The 25,907-nt window shown below is 53.2% G+C and overlaps 1 protein-coding gene across 1 annotated transcript; it reads left to right on the top strand.

Annotated features, from left to right (window-relative positions):
- On the top strand, positions 1–24,671 carry FABP3 (fatty acid binding protein 3). The gene is made up of 4 exons (XM_044997601.1): positions 1–232; positions 6,730–6,902; positions 23,737–23,838; positions 24,414–24,671. The coding sequence occupies exons 1-4, from the start codon at positions 160–162 to the stop codon at positions 24,465–24,467; spliced, it is 402 nt and encodes a 133-aa protein (XP_044853536.1). The 5' UTR covers positions 1–159; the 3' UTR covers positions 24,468–24,671.
- Positions 24,672–25,907: the final 1,236 nt, after the last annotated feature.

The following is a 25,907-nucleotide window of genomic DNA, read 5'->3' on the forward strand; positions in this document are numbered from 1 at the left end:
GGGGAAATATTTCTGTAGCCGCTCGCTCACTCACTCGCCAATCATGTGATTAGAACAGTTATTTAAAGAGGCAGAATGTGCCTAGATTAGAGAGCAGTCTCCTCTCTCCTCTCCTCTCCTCAGTGCCATACGGCAGCTTGCACGGTCACAGGGCTCAGCATGGCGGAAGCTTTCGCAGGCACCTGGAAGCTGGTGGACAGCAATAATTTTGATGAATACATGAAAGCGATTGGTGAGTGATTGGCAGCATGAAAGGGGGCTGGGAACTGGGAGGTGCAGTGGAGAAGCCTTTATTTAAAAGGGAGAATGATGGCTAGGGGGTTATTCTTTGCCCTGGAGATACAAGGAGAGCTGCAGGCTGGCTAGGAAAAAAGGTAAATAACAGACAGTGAAATCCCAGTATTGGCTGCATTCCCATTGCTGAGCTAAATTCTGTGCATTGTATGCAGGCAAGTGTCCCCTGGGCAGTGGTCTCAGTCGGAAGGGGGTATTTGGGGTAACGTTTTAAACAACGATGTCTTGTCTTCTCTGTCTATTTTACACTGAATTTCCAGTACACATAGGGCTGGGGCAAATGTTCCTGTTTGAATAGGGTGACCAGACAGCAACTGTGAAAAAACGGGACCGGGGTGGGGGGTAATAGGTGCCTATATAAGAAAAAGTCCCAAAAAATGGGATTGTCCCTTTAAAAATGGGGCATGTGGTCACCCTATTTGGAAATGGAAAATATGGGACAAGTGTTATTGGCAGGCAGTGTTACTTAGTGGGCAGAATGGTTTTTCTTTTGTTTTTTAAATAGCAGTTTTTAAACCTAAAATCAAAGACAAACAGGCTGCTGTGCTGTATTTAAAATGCACACACACACACACACACATATACAGAGAGAGAGAGACACACACACACAGACACACACATATGCAGACACACACACACACATATACATAGACACAGACACACACACACATATACAGAGAGAGAGAGACACACACACACACACATACATAGACACACACACACACAGGCCCCTTTCCGACCTTGATGGGGGCATGGAAGTGGCAGGGTTAATCGCTCTGTCACCTGATTTCTCTGGGAGCAGCTGGGCCCGGCAGGAGGGTGTTCTGCACGGCTGACAGCTGGATGGGTGTGGGGGGAGGTCTAAGTGCAGGAGCTGGCCAGCAAGGTCAGTGTACCGGAGCCCAGCCAAGCCCGGCGCGGATATTTCTACAAACAGACACAAAGGGGAAGCCTGAGTTGCAGCTGGCCAAGCAAGGCATGGCGGCTGGCCAGGCTCATCGCTCTCAGCCACAGCGACTTGCTGCGCCAGCATCACTGAGCTCGCAGGCATCAGCCACACCCATGCAATCCCCTCTGCAGGAGCAGGGAGGGGGGTGTTAGTGGCCCTTTGTGTCTGATGCAAGATCCGTCCTCCCCTTTGCCTTGTCACTGCTCTGGCAATGGGAGCTTGGCTTCACTCAGTGCCTCTCCTCTCTGCCATGCGCCAACTGCTCGGTGCCAGGCAGCATTTGGAGTCATCACTGGGCGTAGGCCACCCAGAAACCTGCAAGGCTCGGGCAAGTCAGCTGGGCCCAGCAGCAAGCGCTCTGTGCTGCCACCGGGGGGCGCTAGCTACATGTCCAGCAGAATCACCGTGAAGCTGCATGGGCGGAACCGAGGGCAGGATCAGACCCCCCGGTCTCCTCCTTGCGGCATCGGAGGAAAGGGGTTTGCACTGTTGCACTGGACACTCCAGCCGCTTCCAACTCGCCTGGGCTGGGCAGTGTTCTGCTGGGGCGGCTGCTTTGCATGTGACTGACTGCTGGAGCACGGGGCAGACACTGCTCTGGAGCACTGCAGTCTCTAGCATCTGCAAAGCATCCGAGAGGGGCTGCCTGACTCCTCGGGGGACCCCTGCCCTGGCCAGCCTGCCTTAGCTCCCCCGAGGGAGGAGATCTGTCCGGGATGGCGAGTGGCTGCTCCAGCCTTCTCCCTAGCAGATTGTGGGGTCTGCTGTGTAAAATGGCTGCTCCCTTGAATTTGGCTCCCAGAAGCTGTTGCCATTGAATAAACATGGTGGGGACATTTTCCAGTCATGCGGGTTGGGTGGGGTCCATGGCCCCCCCCCGACTGTGACACTGAAATATCAGGGGTGCAAAATGGCCTGGAATAAATGAATGAAACGTTTTGTATGTCTTCCCATGCATACATGCACGTACACGTGCACAGGGAGAAGTCACCCATTTTCACCCCAGTCTGATTATTCAGGGCCAGCTCTGGTCTTCGATTACTTTGGCGGGAGGGTTTTGGCTTCCTGGGAGCAGAGGCCCAGCTGACACTCAGTGCAGAGCCAACTTTGGGCTGCTACTGGGGGAAGCCAGACAAATGTGGGTGAAGATTTTGCAGAAGGGCCTAGCGATGCTGGGTGCCCACCTAGGCACACCTTAAATGGGAGGATTTGCAGAGGACCGGTGCTCAGCAACCTTTCAGGTGTCTCAGCATGGGCCCCCCAAATCACTAGTGAAAACCATGCTGCCGTGGGTTGGCGGTGGTCCCTTGCCCTCTGGCTCAGTGGGAAGCCACTCCACCTCACTATGACTCTGGGGTGCCACTCCCTATCGGGGATTAAAGCTGCAGCCTTTAGGCAGGACGGAGCAAGCAGGCTTCAGGCTCAGGCCCTTAGGTGGGCAGAGCAATACAGTCTGGCAGACGGCAGACAATGCAGGCCTCTTGTCCTAAGGTGAGGAGGCTGCCACCCCAGGGGGAGGTTGGCAGCAGGGGGTAGGGGGACCCGGGCTCACCCTACCCCAGCTGGTCCCAGCCCAGTGGTGGAGTGTTCTGCCACTTGACCAACGAGGATCCGCCCAAAACACACTGCCCGGGGTTCAGGCATCAACAGAAACCAAACTACTGTCTGATGTCCCTGGGCTACTTCCTACTCTCCCACTATAGCGTATCTGCGGCTTGGGGTCACCTCCCATCTCATTGGGGTATATGGCGAGCGGCAGTCCTGGCAGCTCTTCACCTGGTTCGGTCTCCTCCAGGAGCAGGGCAGGGCATGGCACAGCGTGGGTTCAGGTCCGGGGGATCTGCAGTGGCTTGGAGACATCTGCTCCATTCCCTGGCTCAGACTCAACTGAGTTAGAGGCATTGCCTTTTATACTTTCTGTCTTGCCCCTTAGCTTCTGGCAGGAGGGGTGAGCCCGGCCTGGCTGCAGTCACCGGGATCACAGAGTGACTCTGAGACGTTCCCCTGGTGTTATCTGGACCGTGATCTGCTAGATCACGCCAATCCTTGACTCTGGGAGCCACACGTACCCTGCTCCGCTGTGAGAAACCCCACTCCTGGGCTGTTCACGCACAGCCTCTGGCATGTCAGCTGCTCCTTGGATTGTGCAACCGAATGACACTAGCCAATATCTCCGGTCCCAGACACAACCCTAGGAACCTCCGTCTTGTAGTGTCCAGTTATGCCTGCTGGATGCTGCAAGCTTATATGAGTTTGTCAATTTAACAAAGAAATTGATATGCACCAGGCTTGTTATCCCAAGGGGAATTTCTGACATGCTTCAAACCAAACACACTGCTTCAGGTAGAATAAACAAACAAATGCATTAACTACAAAGATCGATTTTAAGTGATTGTAAGTCAAAGCACAACAAGTCAGGGGTCAAATGAAATAAAAGCTAAACACATTCTAAGCTGATCTTAACACTTTCAGTGCCCTTACAAACTTAGCTGCTTCTCACCACAGGCTGGCTGGCTGCCCTTCAGCCAGGCTCTCCCCTTTGAGCAGCGCTTCAGTCGCTTGGTGGTGGTGTCTGTAGATGGAGGTGGAAGAGAGGGGAAGAGCATGGAAAATGACTCTCACTTTTTTCATGTTCTTTCGTCCCTTGTGGCTTCCCCCCTCCCACCCTCAGAGTCAGGTGAGCATTACCTCATCGCAGTCTCAAACTGACCAAAGGAAGGGGGGTGATTCACTCGAGAGTCCAACAGATCCTTTGTTGCTGCCTAGGCCGGGGTCCTTTGTTCCTGTGAGGCTGGGCTGGGTTTGTCCCGTACATGCCCCGATGAGGTGTGAACTGCCCCTGTGCTCTTGGACGGTTGCCTCATAACTATATACATGAAATTACAACCTGTAACATCACTATAACAACAATGCTCAGTGCGTCATGAGCCTTCCGAAGGCACCTGACATGACAAACTTTGCATTGGATCCCACACCATCATATTATAAGGATGAACATACATGGGGGTGCAGGGTGGTCCCACAAGGTAGAGAACGTCACAGACTCCTTCCCCTCTAGCTCAGTGGGAGGCCACTCCGCCTCACTACACAGGCCCACTTGCTGCGAAGCTCTGTCCCCTCCAGCGGTGGCTAGGCCTGCGCCGGCCGAGGAGAGCTGGCTCTTGTAGCTCGGGCAGTAGAGGCTGATGCATTAGGAACCAGGCTCCCAGGTTTGATCCCTGCTGCTGCCAACCTCCCCAGGAGTGTCAGTGTTACACGAGTCATTCTTGGCCCAGGCTTCCCACATTCCCCAGCTGTCACGTGCAGGGCAGGCTCCAGGTTTTCTGCCGCCCCAAGCGGGGGGGAAAAAAAAGCCGCAGCAACGCAATCACGCCGCTCCACTATTCAGCGGCAGGTCCTTTGCTCCGAGAGGGACTGAGGGACCCGCTGCCGAAGACCCAGGCGTGCCGCCCCTTGGTATTGGCCACCCCAAGCACGTGCTTCTTTAGCTGGTGCCTGGAGCCAGCCCTGGTGACGTGGTCCCTGCCCCACACAGCTCAGCCCTGAGCAGAGAGGGTGCAGATTAGAGCGTCCCTAACCGGTGGTGGTTTCACGGTGAGGCTTGTGGCTAACCTGCTCCTGTCCCTGCAGCAGTGACTGCTACATGTCCCGAAAGGAGGAAACCAGGCGCTGAGTCACATGAAGCCAAGCCCTGTTGTGCGTTAATAAGTGCACGTTTGCTCAGGTGGTCTCCCCAGCTGAGCCAACATTTGCTAACCGCTGGCCTATCGCGGGATCACTTGCTGCTTGCCCTTGACACCCTGGCTCCCAGCAGCAAGCGCGCAGCCCTTTAATCACCTCTCAGCCATAGGGGCCTTCCACATGATCCTGCTGAACTGCACTGAGTCTGCATTGAAATGAGTCTGGCGCATGCTTGGGAACAGTGCAGCTGCCACAGAGACGAGGGCGGAGATAGTGGACACTGGGCCAAAATCTGTCCTCTTGCACCTTTGCAGTCCCAAGAAAATCAGCGGGTGGGCAGGGGTGTCCCAGAGATAGCAGCTGGGAGCTTGCAGGTGCGAACGCAGCAGCGCATGCGGATGCTGGGGAAGGGTTAGTGCTCAGCACAGCAGCCCTGATTCAGCAAAGCACTTGAGCACGGGTCGGGGGGACTTTTGTCCCTGAATGAACCTGAGCCCAGCTTTGCGTACGACAGACCTTCCGTAAAGGCGCTCTCCAGACAAAAGGCCTGCAGCGTGGGTCCCACAGTCAGACACACCGAGCTGCAGCTGTGCGGGGAGATGGGTGCACCTTGGAGTCACACAGACACAGTTTGCTTAGTGTGGGAAACCTTCTGTCTCTTTCCTCACTGCCCCCTCCTCGGTGCCTGCCCTATATCCCCGCTGCTCTCCGCTCCCTTACCCACTGCCAGGCCATGGCAGCTGCTCACATTCCTCTGGGCACATCTGTAACCACAAATCCGTTGCTGCAGACGGCCAGATGAGGGCTAGGGAGCCTGCCATGCTGCTGAGGGCTGAGGACCAGCTCCCAGTGGGTGGAAAGGAAGTGGAGCTGGGCCACTGAACAGCTGCCAAAGACCAAGCCCCAAGGGCGTCTCCCATTCTTACCAGTGTCCGGAGGGTTGTAAAATACTGACTCTGGGATTTGGACTATGCAGGGAGCCCAGCACAAACGCAGATACATTTCAGAGCACGGCCCCTCTCCGGGCTCCGGTCAGCTGCTCGCTGGCAGTGATTTGTGGTCAGTGGGCCAAGTTCTCCCTCCGTTAGCTGGGAGGAATGTCCCTCGAGAGCTGTGATGGGAGAGGCAACCACGGAACCAAGCGCCCAACTGAGATAACTGAAGACAAGAGGCACCAACGCTCAGGAAATTGCCCAGTGCTTCCTGGAGAGCAATGGATGTTATTTATCAGTTGTGAGTCAGCACAGCTGAGGGGAGAGACCATTTGGGAAGGGGACTTACAGCTACTGAGATGCTGGAGGCCAGGCTCCCAAGCTCTTGGTTGAAGGAGTCGGAAATGATCACGGGTGTGTCGTCGCACACTTGCCCGTGCCAAGGGGTGACCCATGCAGAAGGCCAAGTGCAAGTGCCTAGTGTGAACCTGTTCCCTGTGGCTCCTGTGTCTCACAAGAAATAGAAAGGAGATAATAGTTCCCCAGGAGTGCGTGGGGAGTCACCCCTTGGCATCGATGGGTGGGGGCGAGGGCAGAATCAGGCCTGATGTGTCTTGTGGGCTCCCATTGGTCGGTGATCTCTCGTCGGGAGCTGTGGGGAGAGGCAGCAAGGGTGAGCTGGGCAGTGACGTGCTGGAGGGAGCGGCCCTGCTGGGAGCTGCACAAGGAAGATCTCGGGCCAAATCTGAGGCTGGTGTCAAATGACGTGGCTCCATTGGAGTCCGTTCACGGCAGCTGAGGATCTGTTCCGCCGCTCCCCGCAGGTAGCCTGCAGCTCCCCCTCAGTGCTGTCCGCTCTTGTTTGTCCCCCAGGCGTGGGCTTTGCCATGAGGCAGATAGCAAACCTGACCAAGCCCACCTGCCTCATCGAGCAGGAGGGCGGCAAGATCATCGTGAAGACCCAGAGCACCTTCAAGAGCACAGAGATCAGCTTCAAACTGGGGGAGGAGTTCGACGAGACGACGGCCGATGACAGACATGTCAAGGTAGGAGGAACAGTCGGCACCGAGGACAAACAGGACACACACAGGGCAGCCCTAGCCACCAGACGGGGCTGCTGCTAGACAGCCAAGGGCTAGTTTACACTGGGCCCAGGGCCGGCTCCAGGCACCAGCGAAGGAAGCGGGTGCTTGGGCGGCCAATGGAAAGGGGCGGCACGTCCGGGTCTTCGGCGGCAATTCAGCGGCGGGTCCCTCACCCCCTCTCGGAGGGAAGGACCGGTCGCCGAATTGCCGCCGAAGAACGACTGGGCCACTCAGGAAAATTAATCTGAATTAAAGGTGTGAATTTAAAGTGGATTAGAGAAAACACATTAAATCCCAGTGCGGATGCTCTTATCCAGCATTCACTTTGGAAGTGAATTAAGGTAACTTTAATCCCCTGTGGGAGCACTCTTATTCAGAGTTCATGCAGTTAACTAAACCACCAAACTAATTCAGATTAACTTTTCTGAGTGTCCCCATGTAGACAAGCCCTAATTTAGATCTGTGTCCTGCCCCCAGCATAGCAGATGTAATGCAGGGCTGTGAATCAAATACATGGGTTTCCAAATGGCCAAGGGGGAATAGATATTACTAGAGATGGGCCTGAGCCAAACATCCCCACACTCTCGGGTGTATTTAGAATCTAAACACAGATCTAGATCCAACTTTGCTGTCGGCCTGATCTCTACAATGGGCCAAGGCCCAGGGTCCTTGGCCACCTGGCACCCTCTGCAATCTAGATATGTGGTATCTTAGCACCTACACCCTTCAGTCTGCCTCTCCGGACCATCCTTCTCACCTACACTCTCTGCCTTGCCTGTGCTGTCTCACTGAGCCTGAAACTCTCCAGCTCAGGGGACGGGTCTTATCTGTGCTGTGCAAAGCCCCGGGGAAAGTGACGCAGTGTTTTGTAATAACTGTCCTGTCAACCAGGAGCTTTGTGCCCGAGCTTTGTGCCCGTGGCCCTTGCTCCGGGGGGGTGTGGAGACAGCGGCTCAGAGCCACAAACAGCCAGTGCAAACCAGAAGGGCTTTTGAATCAGAGAGAGGGAGGGCAGAGCAGACGTTTCAAACCTGGACAGCGACAGGTGGCTGAGCCAGGAACCTCCGCGTGCCCCAAGGATCAGAGGAGGGACAGCAGCCGAGGCTGGATTAATTCCCTCCAGTCCAGTGACTAAGGTGAGCGTTCAGATAGGCACCTTTACTGCAGCTGCCAGAGTCCCTTGGGAAAACTCCACCCCAATCTGAGCGGGGTGGGGGGGTCTCCCTACCTGCCCGAGAGCCCTAGCATCCCTGGACACTGCCTCACCAGAGAGGACAGAGTGAACAGCCCTGCTTAGCGGAGCAACCAGAAAGTACCCAAGAGTTTGTTGTGGGAAAACCTCGGTCTGCTGCAGGGTCGTCACCCCACCTCCTGCGAACCCCACCCCGGTGACAGTGGGCTGTTGTATCCCCTACTGAGCTGGTTAATTGAAGCCTGGGCTGCTGGGCGTAGGTCCTGTCCTCTCCCCTCCCCTGCTGAAAAGCCCTGCCCTCTCCTGGAGCTTCTGAGATCCTCCTCCTCGGGTGGGGCCCTGCACTCAGGTCCTTTCCTCGTTGGCTTCAGTGGGATGCTGCGGAAGAGCTGCCCCCGGGAGCTCAGAGTTGCAAAATCAGATCCTTTGTGAGATAAAATCAAGGGGAAGTTATCCACGCCTGGCTGCCAGGTGCACTGGAAGCTTGTAATGTGAAGGGAAGTTGTGCAAGATAAACACACCCAGCCACATCCAGCCCTCACTTTCCCCAGGGTAAAAGTATGGAGGTTTGCGTCCCCCTTTTTGTTTTTTTATGGTGCACCAGGAATGCCTGGAAGGGGCTTTCCAGAAACATTTGTTGCATTTTTTTTTATTTTTATTTTTTAACATTAGAAATATAGGTTGGCAGCCGCTGTTTTCCGCCAGTGACTGTGGAGAACTGGTGGGGTTCTGCCACCGGGGGTCTGACGAATGGAGCTTGGTCAATGGGGGAGGGACTGGCGCTTTGATGGGCTGTTTAAAAACGCTGGTTTGGGTAGCCCCCGCTTAATCCAGCGCCTGGTAAACAGTGAAGCGAGAACCTCTCTTTGGGAAAGATTCAAACACTCCCACCCCTCTACGCCGAACGACCCCGCTCCAGATCTCCCCTCTTCCAGGAGTCCGCCAAAGAAACAGGGACGGCAAGTTGGGATATCCATAACGGGGGGGAGGGGGAACCCCACAAGCAGGAAAAACCCTTTTTGAGGGGAGGAAACCTGCCTTTTCTAGCCTCTCTATTCATCAGTGGCCCCCACAAAAGGGAGCACGCCCTGGATTTCCACCTCTTCAGGTTACTGTTAGCAAAGAATGCTCCCCTCCCTGGCGCAAAGTGAGATCTGGCTGCACGGACAGGAAGCTGGCACAAGCATGAGGCCCCCAGGCGCCATTAAATACACTTCAAAGACCTCAAACAGGACAGCTTGTGCCCTTTCATTTCGCGATGAGGACATCGTCAAGGTTGCTGTGTTACAAAAATAAACCCCAGCCTGCCTTGGGACTTGTCAAAGGGCTGAGATGCCCAGCGCGCTGGGGCTTCCGCGTGGGCTGGTTGTTGTTAAACCGACTGATCTCTCGTCAATGTTATTTAGTATCTAAAAGGATCCGGGCCCACTCTGGGTGGGTGGGTGCGTGTGCGTACGTGGGGGGCGGGTCCATACCCAAAGTCTGCCCCCTGCTGGAGCGATGCAGTCATTCCCTCGGGGTACAGGCCTCAGCCTCTGTGCATATAACCTTCCTTGCTTAATTTCTCAGAGCGAGACGGGGCTCCCCCCGTGAGAGTGCTGGGCGGGGGACATGGGGAGACCCAGGCAACTGCACTGACACTTCCTGCAGCATTGCAGTGCTGGCAAGGAAGGAAGACGGAAAGGAATGGGGTCAGCCCCCAGAGGTGCTGCAGCGCCCCCCCGGTTCGAAGTGGTTTCCATCCTATTCAGGGTTTACAGTTTGGTTCAATGGCTCTCAGCACCCCCACTATACAAATTGTTCCAGCCCCCCAAAGAGGGCGTGGCCAGGCCCAGGACAATCACACTGAGCCCTAATGAGGGATGTAGTAGATGCTATTTTTGAACGGTCTCCACTGGCGCCCCCTGGTGCTTTCTGCCCGTCCCTACGTAGCGCCTCTGCCACTAGCGCACCAGGACTGCCCTTTTGCTCACACCCGCCGCCCAGCTAAACGCCAAGACCTGCCCCTTGGCGCGCCAGAGTCCGAATGGCAAAGCTAAGCGTGACAATCGGTCACACACCCGCCGTGGCTCTGTCACATTCACAGCAGGGGTGTAGCCACGGGTGGGCCTGAGTGGGCTGCGGCCCACCCACTTAGCCTTCAGGCCCACCCAAATCGGGGCTGGAACCGGGGCCGGCTCCAGACCCCAGTGCGCCAAGTGTGTGCCTGGGGCGACAAGCCGCTGGGGGTGCCCTGCTGGTCGCTGTGAGGGAGGCACGCCTGCAGGAGGTCCGCTGGTCCCGCGGATTCGGCGGCAATTCAGCGGTGGTACGCCGAAGCTGCGGGACCGGGGACCTCCCGCAGCCAAGCCGCCGAATCTCCGGGACCAGGGACCTCCTGCAGGCAAGCCGCCGAAGGCAGCCTGCCTGCCGTGCTTGGGGCGTCAAAAAAGCTAGAGCCGCCCCCGACCCAAACCCACAGGCTGGGACTGCCGACCCCAGCTTGGTGTCCGTCCCGCCGGCCATGTCCCTCTCCTGCCAGCACTGTGTGCTGCTGCCCTGGTCTCTGGCCCCAGCGCTAGCCCTGCCCAGACCCGTCCCCACAAGGCACACCCCCAGGGCTGCCCGGGGGGGCAAGTGGGGCAATTTGCCCCAGGTCCCCGGACCCTGCAGTGGCCCCCATGAGAATATCGGATTCTATAGTATTGCTACTTTTTTTTTTTATGGAAGAGGCCCCCGAAATTGCTTTGCCCCAGGCCCCCTGAATCCTCTGGGCGGCCCTGACACCCCCACCTGGGAGGGGGCGAGTTGTCCCAGCCGGGGGGTGGGTCTGGGGCCAGCGCGTGGTGCCGACAGGAGCGGGATGCAGACAGACGCCGAGGCGGGGTCGGCAGGGGTGGGCAAGGCTCGAGCCCCAGGAGAATGCCCCGCAGCCTATGTGCCCCGAGCAGCCTCAGCTTCGGGTTGGAGGGGCTGGGGGAGGCGGGCCCCCCTCCTTTCTAGCCCCCTCCCTCCCACAGCCCGTCATTGCCCGCCCACCCAAAACCTGGGGCCGCCCCATTCTCCTGCCCTCGCCATGCCACTGATTCACAGTGGCCCCCCACCCCGAGGCTCCGGCCTTGCAGGGACAGCGCTTAGTGCAGCAGTCTCACCACCCACCAATACAAAGCCTAGAGGGGGGAGGGGTTGTTGGGGTGTCTCCTGCTCCCCAACCTCCAGTGGCTGAACCGATTTCACCTTCCATAACGCATCCCTCCCCGCGCTGCGGCGCTGCACAGGAGCCTGGCTTGGTGGCGAGTGAGCATGTCTCCCTCTAGATGTGGGCCCAGGACTGCGTTTAATCCCACTTCACAGCCATGGAAGGCATTGCAGAGAAGTGAGACCCCCACAACAAGCCGGAGCAGAGAACAGAGCCTGGAGCCCCGGATAGGAATAAGGAACGGCTCCCTTCAAGGAAATTGCATGTTAAGGGGAGTGTTTGAGAGAGTCCCATAATCTATGGTACAAGCTGGAAAATCTATGTAAACAGCTAAAGATACTTAGCACTTTACATAAGACACTTTCTACCACATCACAAAGCTGGGCAAATATCAATGCCTCCCCCCCACACGCCTCCTTTTTGCGTATGGGGAAACTGAGGCACAGAGCAGGGACGTGACAGTAAGAGGTGTTGAAGGTCAGCGGCAGGGTGGAGAATAAATGTAGGTCCTATCCATACACACGCATGGCCATGCATGACTCCCGGTTACAGCAGGTTATAACTTGCAGTAAAACAACAGGAAAATACATTGCTATGGGGCTCTGTAAGATCCTGGGCCTATAGTCACTAGCCAAAATGTTCAGCTGATTCTATTGTGGGTGGGTGGGGTGGGGGTGGGGGGTCGACTCGCTCTTAGCTCAGGCTGCCCAGGGTATCTCGTGATGGCACTGGAGAGCTTCAGAAAAACATACAGGGTGACGAGGTCTGATGGAATTTACACTAAACTCACCTTGGCTTCCCATATGGAGCAAGCAGGCGTGAACTGCTCGGGACTGTTCTTTGTAGGCTGCGCACGTGCCCTTCAGGTGCCCTTGGGCAGCTGGCCAGAGGGTAAAGAATAGCAGGAAGAGCAGGACGGCAGCACAGTAGCCTCCCGCCCGAGGCAGCCGCTGCAGAGCTGTACTGATCTCGGCCCAAAGCTGTGCGGCTTGGTGGTGAGCACCCACCAACCCCTGACCAAGGGGTGAGGCTACTCAGGAAGACCAGGGCTCTAAAAAGCCCACTCCTAAGTGGCCAGAGGAGCTAGTGAACAGGAGCAGTTAGCAGAGGAGTTTTGCAAGGGAGTTCTCCAGGTGAAGGAGGAGTGATTACGTGACCCTTGGGCAGGGCTGGCCTTACCATGAGGCGAACCGAGGCCTCAGGTGCCAGACTGGGAGGAGGGGCACCACTAGGAGCCAGAGTGTAGAAAATGGTGTCTGCTACTGGTGCATATGTATTCTCTCTGCTCTAGATGCACAGAGATGGTGGAGTGCTGTGCTGGAGGAAGGAGGGCACAAGAGACATAACAGGCAGGCAGGAGAAGAGATGAGAGGGAATAACAGAAAGCAGCAGGAGCTGCAGGGAGAGAGAGGAGGAGGAGCCTCTTATGTACATCTCCAGCACCCCCAGAAGCCTGGACTGATTCACACCAGCTTCTCAGGGAGCTTCCTGTTTCCTGCTGCTTCCCTGAACCCACTTGAGGAGAACAGGCAGTCAGCTGAAGTAGTAGGAGCCAGTTAGGCCCTTAAGAGGCTGATATCTTCCCTCACTCAGGCCCAGCTACCAGCCTGCTTATTTGTCCCCTTCAATTGGGTGTTGAGAGCCACTCTAGCTGGCACAGAACAGGAGTCATGAGTGAAAGAAGAAAACACCCCTCTGGGGCAGCATTCAGAAAACGAAAGAAAGCAAAGGAAGCTTTTCTATCTAAGCAGGAAGGAGCTCTCCTGAGACACACAGACACAAATGTTCACGCTGAGCCTTCCAGCCCCAGTGAGGATGGGAGTGGTGAGCAGATGCCTGATCTTCCAGTTAGTCAGAGTGCAGGTGACCTGGCAGCTACTGCAGCATCCACATCTCCATCTCAAATGGATGTAACCATGCACATTCCTGAAGAAAAGTCTAGATCAGAGAAGAGTGTGGTAGAGGCACAAGAAACAGCTGCTGCTGAGTTTAGTTCCTTAAGTCAAGATGATCCAGGACTGTGGATCCACTTGAGCAGTAGCCTGAGGGACTTCCTTGTACTGCATGGGCCACAGCAAGTGAAAAACTTCATGTTCCCCAAAGACAATGAAAACAGAAGTTTCCATCCAACACATTCCTGGTGTGAAATCTCCATTGGTGACAAAGTGGAGAGGCCATGGCTTATGTACTCAAAACCCCGGAATGCTGCATACTGTTTTTGTTGCAAACTCTTCCAGTCTAATGTTCCAGCCACATTGGGTTCTACAGGAACAAAGGACTGGAAAAATCTGGCTAGAAATCTGGCATGCTATGAGAAGGCAGCAAATCACCAGAGAGCATTCCATAGGTGGAAAGAGCTTGAGATGAGACTAAGGTTAAAGGCCGCCATAGACAATCAGCATCAAGAGAAGATTGCATCAGAGTCTCTTTACTGGCAAAATGTTCTCAAAAGGCTCATTGCCATTGTGAGAGGGCTTGCTACCCAAAACCTAGCACTGCGTGGCACTTCAGATCAGCTGTATGTGCCAAACAATGGAAACTTCCTTAAAATTGTGGAGCTGATGGCTGAGTTTGATGCTGTGCTCCAGGAGCATCTAAAGAAGAGTCACCACCTGAGAAATGTACACACCCCACTACCTTGGAAAAACAATTCAAAATGAGATCAGACAGTTACTGGCAACAAAAGTCAAACAGAAGATTGTGGCAGATCAGAAGTTAGCAAGATATTACTCTGTTATTCTGGACTGCACACCTGACATCAGCCATACGGAACAAATGACTTTAACGGTACGTTTTGTAACAACAACAGAACCCAGTGAAAATGTCCTCGCAATCAGGGCCGGCTCTAGGTTTTTTGCCGCCCCAAGCAAAAGAATTTTTGGCTGCCCCCCACCACAGCCCTGGGCTTCCCCCTGCACCCCCTGCCGCCCCAGCGCTGGGCTCCTTCCTTTCCCCTCCATCTGCACTCCCCTGCTGCCCCGGCCCTGGGCTGTCCCCCGCAACCTGCACCCTCCTTCCGCCGCAGCCCTGGGTCACTGGTAACTCGCTCCCAGGGCGGGTCATTCAGCAGGAATTTTGGATGTGCACAAAACACAGACAGGATTGGTTCCCATGTGGCTACAGAACTGCAGTAAAGTGGAACAATTTTCAGCTTGTGTGATTGGAGGAGATCTGGATGCATATTATAAGACTGTCCTCCATAAATGAGGAAAAGTTGAGGTGCCTTTATTATTCTTTTGTTCCACTCTTTCTTTCTATGGGGAATTTGCCAATGCAATATCACTGTCTTCCTCTTAAACAAATAAAACTTAAAAAAAAAAAGACAATGGCTGTTGAAAATAGCAATTCCAGTCCTAATAACCACTGGGAAGCATTTCTTGCTTCTTCATTTCTTATCCTACTTTTTCTACAGCAAGTTACAGTGGATCAGTATATTTGATTTGGGAGAAATGAAGTAACAGCTGCCCAAACTGAGATTGAGCACTCCTGAATGTTGAGGTGTTCAAATCTGGAAGGCAGGTGCTAGATTCCATTTCTGAATATTAGCTACATCTGGAAAGGAAAAGTCAATTTCTGCTTCCATGGCTCAGAAGTGGAAATCCTCCTACGTGGCTGGTACTGTATCTAAAGTTGCCGACATCCCCTAACAGAGCCCCCTCTCCCTTACTTTTCATTTTAAATTCTAGTGGGATCCACTTACCTTCCTTGCTAGGCTTTAGATAGAGAGGGGCACTGTCCCCCCCAATTCCTTCTTTGTAGGCTGCAAGGTGAGGTCACACCAGTATCCCTAATGCAGTCTGGGGAAGTCTTCTGCAGGGGATATCTGGGGCAAAGCCTTCTACTCCTTGGGCACACTTGTTCCCCATTCACAGTGCCACCCCTTTCGACTCACAGCAAGCTGCAGTATGGCTCAACTACCTCACTCCCTCCCCCTCCCTTTCCTGTTGATAGCTGCCAAGGGATTGCTGGGAAATGTAGTTCTTTCCCTGCTCCAGGGCTGGCTCTATAGGCAGGGAGCTAGGCAAGGAACTACAGCGCCCAGGGTCCCATGGGTTCTCAGCTTCCATGCTGGATCCCCAGCTGCTCCGTGGCCCCGCCTCTGCAGGGTTGTGAGAGGGGAGGAAGTGAGTATAAAAAAAAAAAAGGATGGCCCAAATGCCGCCCCCTGGAAATGTGCAGCCCCAAGCACCTGCTTGTTTTGCTGGTGCCTAGAGCCAGCCCTGCCCGCAGTGGTGACTGTCAGAGAGCATTTTCTAGAATTTATTGACATGGATGATACTACAGGAGCTGGTATGACAAATGTGCTTCTTAAAAAGCTGGAAGATACAGGAATTGCGATAGCTGACATGAGAGGGCAGGGCTACAATAATGGTGCCAATATGAGGGGAAAGAACAGAGGAGTGCAGACACAGAGTTAAACCTTTGAGCTTTTTTTGTCCCATGCCATTCTCATTCATTGAACTTGGTGGTCAGTGATGCAGCATCAGCTTCTAGTGAGGCTGCTGAATTTTGTAATGTAATTCAAAGCATCTATGTATTTTTCTCTGCATCAACTCATCGATGGCAAATTTTGAAGCAACATCTGGGAACATCCTCTCTGACACTGAAACCACTGAGTGCCACATGATGGGAAAGTCGAGTGGAGGCGATAAAGCCTATCAAACACCAAATTGGGAAGACAGATGATGCCATAGTTGCCATTATGGAGGATAATGCTATGACAGGAACTGTTTGTGGGAGAACAGTGGCAGAGGGAAATGGAATCACCAGAAACATACATAACTTCAAATTTTTGTGTGGCTTAGTGTTGTGGCATGACATACTGTTTGAAATAAATGGTGTAAGCAAGAGACTCCAAGGTGTTGACCGTGATATATCTGGAGCAATGGAACAACAGGACAAAGCAAAGTGACACCTACAGTCTTACCAGTCAGATGAGGGATTTCAAAATGTTCTGAAGAGTGCACAGAAGTTGGCAGAGGAACTTCACACTGAAGCTATTTTCCCACCCATTCAAGAATACAAGAGTCACCGAAGAAGACATTTTGATTATGAGGCACGGGATAATCCCATAAGAGACGCCAAACAACAATTCAAAGTTGAATTCTTTAACCAGATGCTAGATTGTGCAATACAGTCAGTTGAAGAACGTTTCATGCAGCTCAAGGAACACAGCAGTATATTTGGGATGTTGTACAATATTCCAAAACTCCTCACTATACCTGAAGAAGACCTACACCAGCAATGCAGGGCGCTAGAGACAGTGTTGACAAATGATGAGATGTGCGATATTGATGCGAGTGATTTAGGTGATGAACTGAAAGCCCTTTCAAGATACATTTCAACAGGATCAACTCGAAAGGCTGTTCTGGAATATATGTGCACAAATAAGATGACCACCCTCTTTCCAAATGCTTTTGTTGCTCTGCGCATACTTCTAACACTTCCTGTAACAGTTGCCAGTGGAGAACGCAGCTTCTCCAAGCTGAAGTTAATAAAAACACATCTACGCTCCACAATGACACAGGAGAGGCTGGTCGGCCTTGCGACCATCTCAACAGAGCTTGAGCTGGCCCGGACTGTGGACCTTCAAAGCTCCCCGCCTCAGGTGCCAAAATGTTGTGGGCCGGCCCTGCCCTTGGGGTAAGTTTGTTGTCTATTGTGTGTGTGTTTGTATTCGTTGTGGTGTGCTTGCTGCAGGACTGAAATATCCCATGCAGTCTGCTTGTTTGGGGGACTGTGTGCTGACCGTGTGGGTGCTGAGCCTAGTGGCCTGCTAGGTAAGGCTGGGAGCTGAGAGCTTCTTAACGATGCTTTGATCCCTAATCTTTTAAGCACCCATCAACCCTTAACCAAGGGGCGGGGCTACTCAGGAAAACCAGGGCTTTAATAAGCCCACTCCTAAGCAACCGGAGCAGTGACTAACAGGGGAGTTTTGCGAAGGAGTTTGGGGGATACACGTAACATTCCTTAAACTTCTTTAAACTTAAGCTACAAAACATCCCAATTAAAAACAAAACAACAACAAAGGAACCAGCTGCAGGAGTAAAAAGAGACTGCAGGGTAAAGTCCAGCAACAGAGTGGGGGCTACCCAGGTTATTGCACCCAATGCAGCATGTATGATTACCTGCCCTATGGGCAGGTGCCATATATGTGCATTCAGTGCAAGGAGCTCTTGGTCCTCAGAGACCGTGTACAGCAGGGGGGTCTCAAACTGTGGGTCGGGACCCCTCAGGGGGTCGCGAGGTTATTAAATGCAGGGTTGCGAGCTGTCAGCTTCCACCCCAAACCCCGCTTTGCCTCCAGTATTTATAATGGTGTTAAATATATAAAAACATGTTTTTAATGTATAAGGGGAGGGTGTCGCACTCAGAGGCTTGCTATGTGAAAGGGGTCACCAGTACAAACGTTTGAGAACCCTGGTGTACAGGCTTTGGAGGCCAGGCTGGCTGAGCTGGAGGAGCTAAGGGAGACAGAGAGGTACATAGGTGAGACTTTCCGGGACACAGCAGAACGGTTCCACCCATTACCGGGTTTACCGTGGTGCCAGTGGCTCCGTGGCGCCAGGCCCACACTCAGAAGGGGCCCATACCGCTTGCTTCCTCCCCTTAGTGTGTGGAGCAGCACACTGGTTACTGCGGAGTTCAGCCCCACAGAACACCTTACCCCCGACCCCCACCCCGCAGGCTCGGCTAGTCCCTGGGGCGAGCAGACCGCCAGCCCCCACCCCACCGCCCGGGATATGATACACTGTATCAGGGCCCTGATACATTGTATCCCCCCTGCCCGACCAGAGACAGGCAACAACGTTCCAGACCAGCCCTCACCCTCTGCCCGCAGGGATCCAGCCTGGGAGCTGAGAGCCCAAAGTACCCCCGGAGCTGTAGTTCCTGGGTCAGCTCCCTGCCTGGAAAGCTCGCCCTGGAGCAGGAAAGGAACTACATCTCCCAGCATCCCCTGGGCTGCTATCACCCAGAAAAGGAGGGGAAGCTGCCCGGGGCTGTTGAGACCTGATGCAGGGAGCGTGCTGTGAATGGGGAGCTGGCTGCGAGAAGAGGGTGGTGCTGTGAATGGGGAACATGGAGGCACAAAGAGTAAAAGACTTCTCCAGATTGGATTAGGGATGCTAGTGGCCTCGGCTGGCAGCCCCCAAAGAAGGAATTGCGGGAATGAATGCACAGTGTGCCTCTATCTGAGTGGTTCTCACAGTTTCGTACCGGTGACCCCTTTCACACAGCAAGCCTCTGAGTGTGCCCCCCCCTTATAAATTAAAAACACTTGTTTACATATTTCACACCATTATAAAGGCTGGAGGCAAAGCGGGGTTTGGGGTGGAGGCTGATAAGTCTATCTGAAGCCTAGCAAGGCTCAGAGTTATGTGGACCCCACCAGGGGAAGTTAAAATGATAAGGAAGGAAGGGAAGGCTCTACTACAGGACCTGGGCAGCTTTAGATACCAGGCACACAGGAGGATGTGACTCGGTTTCCACGCCTGAGCCAAGGAAGCAGAAATTGGCTTTTCCTTTCCAGATTTATCCAACATTCAGAAAGGGAATCTAGCACCTGCCTTCCAGATTTACACCCTCAAAGTTCAGGAGCGCTCAAGTTCAATTTGGGCCATTCTCTGTTACTTCATTTCTCCCAAGTCCAATACTGACCCACTGTAAATTTCTGTAGAAAAAGTACGATAAAATTGAGCAACAAACGTTGGCATCTTCCCAATGCTAACTAGGACCAGAATTGCTATTTTCAACAACCATTACCCTTTTTTTAGTTTTGTTTCCTGTAAAAATATAAAAAGAAGACGACAAGTTCTCCACAGAAACTAAGATTGCAACAACAGCAAAGGCACCTCAACTTTTCCTCATTATGTGGGACAGTCTTACAATATGGACCCAGATATCCTCCAATCACACAAACTGAAAATTGTTCCACTTTACTGCAGTTCTGTAACCATGCAGGAACCAGTCCTGTGTTCTATGCACAGCCAACATTCCTACTGAATTCAGAAGTGCCTTGCGTTTGTAACCATACCAGCTGATATTTTCAGACCTTGTAAGCTAAGCATGTTTACGTTTAGTAGTGGAGTGGGAGACCTCTCAGAAAAAGTTACGTGTTGCAGGAGGTGTTGATTATTCCACCCCTGGTCTGACAGCCTCTGTGCTGTTGAGGAGGATGAAAGTCTCATGGAAGGAGAACATCCAGCTGTAGCAGAGGGAAATGATCCCATAGTTGGGACCCTCCTTCCAGATGATGTTGTGGTAACCTCTCGCACTGAGGACACCTCTCCAGGGGAGGGAACTCCAGTTATTAGGAAGAGACAGGCATTAGAAATGGGAGATTCGATCATTAGAAACATAGATCGCTGGGTTTGCGATGACTGGGAGAACCATATGGTGACTTGCCTACCTGGTGCGAAGGTTGCAGATCTCTCGAGACATCTACATAGGCTTATGTAGTGCTGGGGAGGAGCTGGTGGTCATGGTACAAGTAAGTACCAATGACATACGGAAGGATAGGAGAGAGGTCCTGGAGACCAAATTTAGGCTGTGAGATAAGAGATTGAAGTCCAGGACCTCCATGGTAGCATTCTCTGAAATGCTTCCAGTTCCTCACGCAGGGCCAGTTAGACAGGGATAGATAAGAAGACAGAAAATATCATATTGCCTCTATATAAATCCATGGTACGCCCGCACCTTGAATACTGTGTGTAGATGTGGTCGCCCCATCTCAAAAAAGATATATTGGAATTGGAAAAGGTTCAGAGAAGGGCAACAAAAATTATTAGAGGTATGGAATGGCTGCCGTATGAGGAGAGATTAACAAGACTGGAACTTTTCAGCTTGGAAAAGAGATGACTAAGGGGGGATATGATAGAGGTCTAGAAAATCATGACTGGTGTGAAGAAAGTGAATAAGGAAGTGTTATTTACTCCTTCTCATAACACAAGAACTAGGAGCCACCAAATAAAATTAATAGGCAGCAGGTTTAAAACAAACAAAAGGAAGTATTTTTTCACACAGCACAGTCAACCTGTGGAACTCCTTGCCAGAGGATGTTGTGAAGGCCAAGACTATAACCAGGTTCAAAAAAGAGCTAGATAAATTTGTGGAGGATAGGTCCATCAGTGGCTATTAGCCAGGATGGGCAGGGATGGTGTCCCTAGCCTCTGTTTGCCAGAAGCTGGGAATGGATGACAGGGGGTGGATCACTTGTTGATTACCTGTTCTGTTAATTCCCTCGAGGGAACCTGGCATTGGCCACTGTCGGAAGACAGGATACTTTGGTCTGACCCAGTATGGCCATTCTTATGTTCTTATGACAGAAGATCTGTGCAGATCAGGGGTAAGAAGCTCAGGGCTTGGAAGGGCAGAGTTGGCTAGGAGTGGAATCGATCATCAGGGACGAGCGTTTAGGGGGCTGAGGAGAGCAATTAATGAAAGCCCCAGTTCTGGGCAGGTGCTGCTGTCTGGAAGGGTTTGCACCAACAGGAGACAGGGATTGATGGGACAGTCCAAGGGGCAGCCAGCGGATGGCATTTGGGGAAGGGATTTCCCTAATGGTGAGATCTGCAAGGCTGGGGACTCATTTCCTGCGACGTCGGGTTCCTTGGGACACTCAAAGCTACCCTACACAGATCTTCCAGATATACAGCAGGGAACAACCCTGCTGTGGTCCCCACCTCCTGGAGAGGGATGGCAGGGGTCTGCTGCTGCTCTCACTGTGACCAGGAGTGGGCTGACCAGATCTCTGTCATCTCTAGGTCCTAGGATCTGTAAAGCTTCCCCCAAAAGTGCTGTGAAACATCACACAGAGGCCCCCTGTCCCACCCAGCTGCTGCACCGTTCCTCTCTCTTGCCTTTATGGAGCCTTCTACCCTCTGCCCCATGCTCCCGCCTTGGGCAGGTCTTGTATCCCCCAGGTGCCTGCCGCCCGGAGAGCCACCAGGCTAGGAGGCCACCTTCTCTAGTGGGAACATGCCTGCAGCTGGTGGGTGGCCGACCAGGGAAGGGAGCAGTGGGGCAGGACCACCAGAGAGAAGGGGCTTGGTGGGGGCCTCATGTTTAAGCAGTATTGGTAGCTGGGAGCCATGGAACAATCTTGGGGGCTTAGCAAGGAGTTTAGAGAGCCCTGGATGCGCCTCCCAGAACATCCCAGGAGGGTGGCAGCGGGTAACCGCATCCTACAGAGATGGGGATCCTGGAGCCGAGTACTCCCCAAGCATTGGGTGCTGGAAAGCAGGAGCTGAGTCCTGCAGCCCAAGCCCATCTCTGCGGGCATGGAAGAGGAAAGGTTTTCTTGCAAACACATGCAGAAGGGGGCAGAGTGACACCGGGACAGCAGCAGGAGGGGGCTGGGGGTTGCAGCACGTCTCCAGAGGGCAGGAGGCTCTCCGTCCTGAGATGGACCTGGATTGGCCTCACACCACCTGATTGCACGGGGGTTCCCTGGCTGTTTGGACAAGAGAATTGTCACGCTGACCTTAGCCATGGCCCGGCCTGGCTGTTAGGTCAGCGTCAACACAAGATGCTGTGTAAACACAGCCTTGCCGGGGCAGGGGCAGGGGCAGGGAACAATCAGGCTTTAATTACACTGCTCAGAAACCCATTCGTGACACTGTGACCCGAGTCCCCTGCCCGTCAATAAGCAGCTCATCGGGAGAGGAAATTCAGCCTCTGCGGCTCTTGTTTCCAAGGCAAAACTGGCTAATCTCAGCAACCAGCTCGGCAGGGATTAAATAAAGAGGCCTCCGTGATTCGGTCCTCTCTGAACAGCCCAAACAGCTCTGAGGAGGCGGGCACGCGGCAGGGGGAGAGCAGAGATAACGGAGTCATGGCCACTCACACACCAATGCCACAGCTATCACCAGGACCATCAGTCCTTGGGGCCTGAGCTAAGGGTGAGCGTTATTAGCAGGCTGTTCTAGATGCTGAGTGTAAAGAATAGTGAAACCTTTGCTCATCCGGCTGCACCCCCTCCCTCCCACACACACCGGGGGGTGAAGAGCTGTCTGTCTGACTCATCCTGGGAGTCAGAGCAGGGTGGGGTCACTCTGTTATAAGAGACAGACTGGCTCCCTGAGAGTGGGCTAGGAACCAAGGCTGAAAAGCCCTGGGATTAGGTGTTTCAGGACAGGGTTTGCATTTGTAATTGAAGTCTTGCCGTGGGGCATTGTCAGGTTAGAGTGAAGGTCACACCAGGGGAGGGCAGGTTTAAACAATCCCCTGCTCACTGTGGGAGCGGCGCTAGAACTGCACCTGTTCCCATCAGCTGCGGTGAACAGACACACCTGTCTTCCAAACCCAACCCAACTTCTGCTCTGATCTCCAGCAGTTTGGGCTTCCCCTTCCTTAGCCAAACCAGTGTGGCCACCCCCAAACTCTCACATAACAGCAGCACCCGCCTCCTTCCCTGTGGATCTCCTGAGTGTTTATTCCCCCTGGACATTAATCAGCCCCTTCAATTACGGTTGAGGCGAGAGAACCCTCAGGTGGGACCAAAGGGTAGGAAAGACTCCCTCCTCCTCCCTTTTTTGGCATTAACTCACCAAGGAAATTCATGGCAAGATGCACCATTAAACTCAGGGTCAGTTCCAGGGTCCCATGATAGGGGGTGGCGGGGGTATTTTGAGGCCCCTAGATGTCACTATTTAAAAAACAACCCACCTTCCAGAAGTCCAGGGGCTGGTGAAACTCCTGGAAAATCTTGGATTTTAAGAGTTTACAAATAAAATTTAGCTCCAGTGTCAATATTTTGCTGTGATTTAGAATTTATATAGAGGATGAAGTCTCTCCCATCTGCCACTGTTCACTGCTTTACACTGAACAACTTGGTTCATATTTTAGCCTCTCTCGCAATTTAGGACTCTTTGATGATCTTTTTTTAGGGGTGGGGTGGAGGGTGGGATGCCCCCTTTGCTCCCTGGTAGCTCCAGGCCTGATTAAAATCTCTCTCTTTGCCACCATGACCATCCCTGTAAACTAATTCTAGCAGCTGGGAGGGCAGGGTCCATTCTCTCTGCAGCCACCAAGAAACTTCTTTTGTATAAGGCACCAAAATATAGCTGCTGGGATGGCCGGGCGAATGCCCTGCCCTACTCTAGTTGCAGCAATGAACAGCCAAGCATCAGTGAGATCTAAAAGTCCCCTCTTCCAGCCCCGAGCTAATTCTGATGGCTCTTTCTGCAGTGATGCCACTCTGTCTGCACCACTTCCGTGGTTTCACAGTTCCCAGGCATTCACCCCTTCGATAGACATGAAAGGTCCTGCTGACCGGATTCAAGGGCAAATCCTTGGGGATGTGCGGGCAGAGACACTGCGTGTGCCTGAACCTTAAGCCCACGAAGGATCGATCTTATTACCCCATTTTAAACCACCAGTGCTGCTCCTATGCTATGAGCTTTGATCTCTCTCCCCCCCTGCAGTCTCTTGTGACGCTGGATGGAGGAAAACTTATCCATGTGCAGAAATGGGATGGAAAGGAGACGACGTTAGTCCGAGAACTGGAGGATGGGAAGTTAATTCTGGTAAGAGGGCAAAAATATTCCTAGGTTCTGCTAACGGCACCTGCCTTTCCATTCACTCAAGGTATTGCCAATCAGTAGGTGGCATCGGATGAACGTCGGGGTTGTCTACAGTGGTAAGTTATAACGGCTTTAACTAGCCCTGTTAAAGCACTACAAAGCCCCTTGTGTGGAAGAAGATACATCAGTATAAAGGTGCATATTCCCTTACAGGAAAGAGAAATAGCTATACTGGTAATAAGGTACATCTATACCAGCATGTATCAAAGTGGTACCAGTATAAATATACACTCTGAACCTACAGTTAAACCAGTCCAACAAGTGTAGACCAGGCCTTGGACGGGTTAGAAGAACCAGAACAGCTGGCTGAATATCTGTCCTACAGCTTAAAAGCTGAGAGAGAAGCCAGGGGGCAGATCTCAAGAACGGTTAATTCCCTGAACTCCAGTCAAATCCTGCCCTGCCCTGCGGGGAATGCCTGACAGAACCTGCTGGGGGGCAGGTCAGCTGTGAAGCTCCTGGCGAGGGACTGACCCCAAATCCTCCTCTAACCTCCCTTGCTGTGTTTCTGATTCCAGACTCTCACCATGGGCACTGTGATCTGCACTCGCACGTATGAAAAGGCAACATAGACACCAGGTCTCTGATGATCACCCCGTGCTGAACTCACTGAATTGCCTACCCCCGCCCCACATTTTGTATTCAATTTAATACGTGAGCATGGAACCAGTGCAGGCGAGCCCTCCCCTTCCGCCCGTGACTCTGCTTTCTGTGGTTTGTTTTTTTTAATCTTGTAAGACCCCATGTGGAAAATAATAAACCAAAGTTGTTACAGATTGGTGTCTGGCTTGCTCTGGGGAAGGCTCACAAGCCGTCTCCATACCAGGACTAACTTTCAGCAGCTCTAGCTCTGGGTCTCATTCTGCTCTGGGCCAGCTGGGTGGGTGGGTTCTGCTTAGGTAATACTGCAGGCTTTGGACCTGCAGAGACCAACAAACCCTAGCAAGGAAGTCAGAGCAGCTTATCACAGGCTTTGCTTCCAGGCTCGCCGGGCAGCCAGAGCGGAACAAATGTTTTTAAAAAAATTCTAGGATTTTTCCTGGGAGGGAAAGGCTGTTTTCTAGCCAGCTCCAGTTGTAGCCCTGCTCAGAGCAGGTCAAAGCAGCCTGGTGGTTAAAATGTCAGTAGCCCCTGCTGGCCTCTCTACTAGTGCTCCCACCAGTGGAAAAACAACAGGACACTCAAAGCGTGGCCAGAGAATACACCTACTCCACAACGCTGTAGCCGCTGATCCACCCAACACTGTTTAATCTTGGATCAGTCCCTCCACTATCTTCTTTCAAACCCCCTCCGGTTTGCCAATTAGCTGAGCAGCAGTTGGGTCTCTTAGGATCACATGCTGGCTGCTATGTTCAAGGGTCTGCAAAACCAGAGGGATGCTGCCAGGGACGGCTCCAGGCCCCAGCACGCCAAGCGCGTGCTTGGGGCGGCATGCCGCAGGGGGTGTTCTGCCGGTCGCCGGGAGGACGGCAGGCAGGGTGCCTTTGGCAGCATGCCTGCGGAGGGTCCGCGGCTCCACCAAAGCCGCGGAACCAGCGGACCCTCTGCAGGCACGCCTGCGGGAGGTCCAACGGAGCCGCGGGACCGGCAGAGCGCCCCCCGCAGCATGACGCTGTGCTTGGGGTGGCGAAATATCTAGAGTCGCCCCTGGATGCTGCTACTCGGGTGGCTACAGCTCCACAAGTCTCTCCAACTCCCTCCCCATTCCAGCTCCGAGTCGGCTCTGCTCACATTTTGCATTACACGCCCTCTAGTGGCCTTGGCCCCAGGTAGAATTGCAGCTATGGAAGGAGAAAAACATTTTCCCAGGGCTGACTTACCTTTAAGCAGCCTGTTCAGGCAACACACATTTCTACTACTCTGGGAAAGTTGGATCCACAATGTAGACATACTAGGCACTGTTCCTGTTTGTTTTGTAACCAGGCAGCTACGAAGGTGCCACTGTGGTTTAAAGACAGTGTTCCACCACCATTACCACAGAGAAAAGCAAGCTGAAATTGCAATTCCAGCCT

This window comes from Mauremys mutica, chromosome 23 (genome assembly GCF_020497125.1).
Source record: "Mauremys mutica isolate MM-2020 ecotype Southern chromosome 23, ASM2049712v1, whole genome shotgun sequence".
Taxonomy (NCBI): Eukaryota; Metazoa; Chordata; order Testudines; family Geoemydidae; genus Mauremys; species Mauremys mutica.